Source organism: Pyxicephalus adspersus, chromosome 11 (assembly GCF_032062135.1).
Source record: "Pyxicephalus adspersus chromosome 11, UCB_Pads_2.0, whole genome shotgun sequence".
In the NCBI taxonomy this organism is placed as follows: Eukaryota; Metazoa; Chordata; class Amphibia; order Anura; family Pyxicephalidae; genus Pyxicephalus; species Pyxicephalus adspersus.
This window is the reverse complement of record NC_092868.1, coordinates 57,175,976-57,181,410: the sequence shown is the minus strand read 5'-3', so window position 1 is coordinate 57,181,410 and position 5,435 is coordinate 57,175,976. Positions and strand designations below refer to the sequence as shown.

Sequence of the window (5,435 nt, the reverse complement as noted above, 5' to 3'; positions counted from 1 at the left end):
GGTTTAGTTTATCTCGTAGTGAGGATGCGAGCTGACCTTTACCAAGGGCGCCAACATTTTTGAATTCTTATTTTGTTATAGGCATGTAATTTCCCTGACTTACAGCTTTTGAAATTTGCCAGAATTTAATACCAGGAATTGTGTAACACATTTATTGAAGGTTTGCTGCTAAGTTTTAGTTTAGAAATTTGATCACAATTCTTCACAAACTGCAAGTCTTGGTACCAAACATTTTAAAACCAAAGACCTGAATAAGTGTACTCAGAAAATAAATCAGTAAATCCCCAGAAAATTAGATGAATTCATTATTTTAATATTTAGTTATTTCCAATCTAAAGCCTAACTTGATGATATTTAGTTTGCTATAACACAATTTAGAAATCAGTGAGTCTGCCATTGGCCCACCATTCTATGGCGGAGAATCTCCTGGGGTCTTGTGTTTTCAATGGTAACATATGTATCATCAACAATTGTCTTTTTATATGTTTTTTCACAATAAAATACCCCTGGAATGCTAAGCTTACTATAACCCCAAGGCATTTATATTACAAATCAATATTAATCGTAAAGCTTTCTTACTAAAATCTATTACACAGAAAGGAAGCTCTGTACCCAGCTGTCTACTCCTATAATTTACATTAGGAATATCAATATTGTATTTTCCCTAATTAGCTAATTTTTACAGGCTGAGATAAAAATGATGGCCTTATAATCAGCCAAGCTATTCTTTGCTTTCCTTGGGTGAACTTGACAATGGTTGATAACAAAGCCGGCTTCTTCAATAGCTTTTCTCATGAAATTCTCGTCATATGTAAAGGTGAAGAATTTATCTTCGCCAACCATGTAATATGTCCCATTCAGGGACCCAAATATTAGCAATTGTCCTCCAGGCTTAATCAACTTGGCGAACTTTTTTAGATTGCTGATGTAATCATTTTCATCTTTGCTGATGGAACCCAGGATATGTGTAACCAGTAGGCAGTCAGCTTGGGGTAACTCCAGTGGGTCGGTGATGTTTTCTCTGTCAATGTAACATTTCAACACGTGTTTAACCTTCGCCTTCAGCTTCAAAGCTTTCATTTCTAACTGGTTGCTACAATTTAAAAACATGGTGAGTTAAAAATGGCAACACAAATTTGGTGGCCCATTAGCTTTCATTGTGGGTCTTTTGACTGGAATGTAACTACAAATCAAGTTGGCCCCCAGAAAATTTTAGGAGGGCTACAACCTGAAAAAAGTTAGGCCCAGCTCCACATACCCCCTACACCCCATCCCATAACATTTATAATGTACCTCTCACACCCCCATATATATACCTCATACAATATCCCACCCCTTGACACCCTCATATCTACCCCTCACACCCCTCGTGTACCCCTCACACCTTATGCCACACCCCTATTTACCCCTCAGACCCCACATATACCAACTGACTGCTGGCATGAGCTGACCATAATGTTTGGGTTGATTTGTGAGATAAATTCAAAGCCTATTTAAGTAAATGGGACAAAATTATGGCTTCTATGTTTATTTTCTGCTATATGACATGCTTTTAGAGCAACCAAATGCAACAAAAAGGCATTGGAAAGCCTCAGCATGTATGAAGATTGCTGTGTAATAAAACAATTATTTTATATCCATTGATAACTGGTAAATTTGAATTTAGTAGTGTCCCTTATGTTTTTCAGTGGGATTTTGGTAGAATCAGGACTTCCAGCTACAGGGTTATACATTATAGTAATTTATGACTACATAATCTGTAGAATATGACCAATTTCAAATAGACGTTCAGTAGAATCAAGTAGTAGAATTATTCTCTATATATGTCTATATGTCCTCAGTATCAGATGGTTAAACCTGAGCCAATGACAAGTACAGTGTGCTAGTCATCTAAATCGGCAGGTAGACTACAACATGGCACAGCATACCTACTTACTGAATACAACTGGCAGCCAACGACAGCCTGCCATTGGCTGCTGAATGGTTTCGCTGATCTGTTCTTTGTGACTCATCGACCACTGGCTGGATTTGCTGTCACTGATATATGGGTATAGCATCCAGCTCAGCAAGTCCAGCCAGCAGCCATTGTACAAATTGCACAAATGTAGCATGAAGCGCTCCTAAATAAAGCAAAAGATAAAAAAAAAAAAAAGTTGTAGGTACCAAATCCAGTCACCAAATATTGGGAAAGTCCAGCTTTTTACTCCGGGCCAAAAGATGTTCAGTTCTAATTTGACATAGACCCATAGCCAAAAACAAAGACCATTTCCAACATGTACCCCAAAAACCCAATGACATCACACTTCAAATATTCACCACAATAATGTCTGCAATGAAACTCCACTGCTTATTACTTTACTCATATAGAGGGTGGCATATAGAGAGTGTTAGGTCAATGGTGAAAAAAAGAGCCTACCTGGTGTGACATAATAATGGGGGAGCTGGTGACCCTCAACTCAATTACCTTACTAAATGTTCCATTGAACAGCAAAACTCTTCACTTTTTAGTATCCACTTTATATTTTAATGGAGCTATGAACTTCAGAAACACCCCATCATTATCATAGAATGTAATATTAGAAACCGAAAACCTAGCAAGGCAAAAATTTGAGGCCACTTTTGCCAAGGAAAAGAAAATCAAAGTAATACACCTGATTAGTCCATGTAGCTGATTGTTTGAGGGAACTTTATGCTTCCGCTTGGCTGATTCATTAAAATGGAAAACATTTGCAGCAATAAAATTATTTTTTGGCAGATACTCAACCTCCTTCCTTCTTTCTCTGATACAAAGGATAAGGTGTGTGTCCAATCAAAAGCTTCAGGATAATCGTGCAGCCATTTTTTCAGTTCAATAATACAGTGATCATTGAACCTCAGGAGGATCATTTCCTTGAAATACTCGCAGGCTGAATACAGATGGTAGATAATGGGTCCAAAACTGATGTCAATGAGCGTGCCTCCTTTGATGTTAGCTAGGAGGAGAAGAGAAAATATTTAAATTTTACAAAGCATAATTTGGAAAATAGTAGTGATTCTTTATTTTGTTTTAGCTTCTGAACTATTTGTGTACATGGATGCCTTTATATATCTTCATAAATGTTCATTATGTTTTTCTTCCGTTTTGTTGCTTTGACAACATTAGCATTAAATATAATGGATAAAAGACTGGTCTCATGAGTCACAAAAGTCATAAACAGAAGTCATGGAACAGATAACCCAACCCATTTTTTCTATGAGGGTGATCTTCAAGCCACCATATTGTCAATGAGTCAAATTGTAGATTAAGTTTAGTGTTCTTCAAAGTTACTTTAGTTCTACAGCTTTTCTGATGAACTGAGCCAAAAGTTCAGATCCAGAATATCCCAACTAATACCAATTTTACAAGGAAAACTTAGGGTTACCTCATACCCAAACAGGACCTAATGGCATCCAAACATTGTTTAAATATTAAAATGCATTTACAAAGAAAAAAAAACCTTTACTAACCCTTTAAATATATTTTGGTGGCAGCCTAATCCACAAGTTTATGATAATGTTATATACATTGGCAACAGGCCATTGCGCTCAGGAAACCCAACTACCTCATAACGTTTATAAACTTAGCATTATTGTATTTTTCCTATGCAGGGTGCTGCAATTTTTTTTCCCTCTATATTCACTACTTCATGAATAAAACTACTGCCTACAATTCATGCCTTTCCTAATAGTTTTAAAACCAGTAATTTAAGTCAGTGTAATCCCAAACTGTAATATATTGTTTCTACCATTTGTATCTCACTACAACTGAGCTCCAGTAGCCTCGGTTAACAACTTTGTGGCTACAAGAACTACAGAGTACATGCAGAAAAAGGGGTCTATGTTGGCAAGAAAATGCTATTTACTTTATATTTTAAATAATGTAAGGTAGCACACTAGCAAAGGCATAATATGGTCAATGACAATGTACAACATGTGCCAGAAATGGTGCTAAACAGAGAATTCCTGATATACCATAAGGTATCTGCAGTAAGTAACTGCACATTAAAGTGTTCAGATATTAGTCACAGTTATCTGTATTTCTGGCGCGTTTCGCCACCACAAGGATTCCTCAGGGGTGACTGTGACGTGCGATGTGGACTGAATCATAAAATATAATATACATCACAACCTTATATGCAAAAAATAATTAAATAAATACATATTCATTTAAACAGATCTGTTACTTTTCTAGTTCCTTTTAAATATATTTTGACAATCATGTTGTAGTTAATGGTACGGGAATGGATCTGGTCCAGGAGTGAAAACATTTGCTAACAAATAGCAAATTACTTCTAGGAATAGAAATCTATCCATTAAAATAGGAAATCTATTCCAGGTTTGCTGGATCACCCAACTTCACTGAAGAAATGTGTTCTCTCCAGCCTTGGAGAGCTTTAATAAATCAGACCCATTAGGTACAACATGATGGTCAAGATATTTTAGGAAGTAGAAATTTTAACCGATCGATTTTAATGAATATGTATTTACTTCATTATGCTATGCCATGCTAACTTGTTACATTACATTACTAAAATAATCAAGTAAAATAGCACTTTATTGCCAACAAAAACCCATCTGTCTGCCTGTACTGTTTTGTAAACCTGTTCTGTATCTATTTGGGGCTGGCACCAGAAATAAACTATCATCTATATAATTAATGGTGGGCAACGTCCATGAACATACTCTCATTTTAAGAAGATTTCAAACAACATTTGTGATATCATGAACATGATAAAATCTACATGAGATTTTAGTAGATTTTTATCTTGATGTAAGCAAACATACCAAACTTAAAAAAATAATGAAGCTCCTCTATGATCACGTTAAGACCTCCTTCTTCAAAGGTCGTTTCAGGTTTATTGGAACAATAAGTATCAAGAAATGTCCTGGAGTGTAATCCATCTACATGGTAGATCTTATGCTTGGCAGGATCCATCGTGTATTATTGTATCTCCTATATCTCCTTGGCGGTCTAAAGTCATCTGATGTTGGCACCTAACACATTCATTTTTGTTTCTGTAGTCAGTATTATTGCATGCAGATTAATATTATCACAATGTGACTCTTTCTTGGTTGACTTTGCAGATTCAGCTGATAGCAATGTGACCAAACATGGAGTAGAATAAACATGTATTAAATCAAATAAATTCAGAGTTAGACTTGAGATGTGTAAACAAAATAAAAGAGCATTTTATCTCATTGCTGCACCAGTCTTAGGAACATTTATTAGAAAGTAAATTGTATGGTATTTATGCATATTAGTAGTGTGAATAAGTTCACAAATATAATAATAACATTTATGAGGCAAGTCTAAAAGGTTATTATATTGCTGTTAATATCCCTGACATGTTATACCCTCGCTCGGTTCCGTACTCTCTTCTTTTGTTATCTCCTCTGCCAAACCTTCAAAATTCTGT

General features: G+C 35.7%; 1 protein-coding gene across 1 annotated transcript; it reads right to left on the bottom strand.

Annotated features, from left to right (window-relative positions):
- Nucleotides 1-672: 672 nt before the first annotated feature.
- On the bottom strand, nt 673-4,954 carry LOC140340283 (nicotinamide N-methyltransferase-like). Its single transcript, XM_072425340.1, has 3 exons — nt 4,804-4,954; nt 2,873-2,972; nt 673-1,093 (listed from the first exon to the last, which is right to left on the bottom strand). Exons 1-3 carry the CDS (start codon nt 4,952-4,954, stop codon nt 673-675), a joined length of 672 nt encoding a protein of 223 aa, XP_072281441.1.
- Between the last annotated feature and the right edge of the window lie 481 nt (nt 4,955-5,435).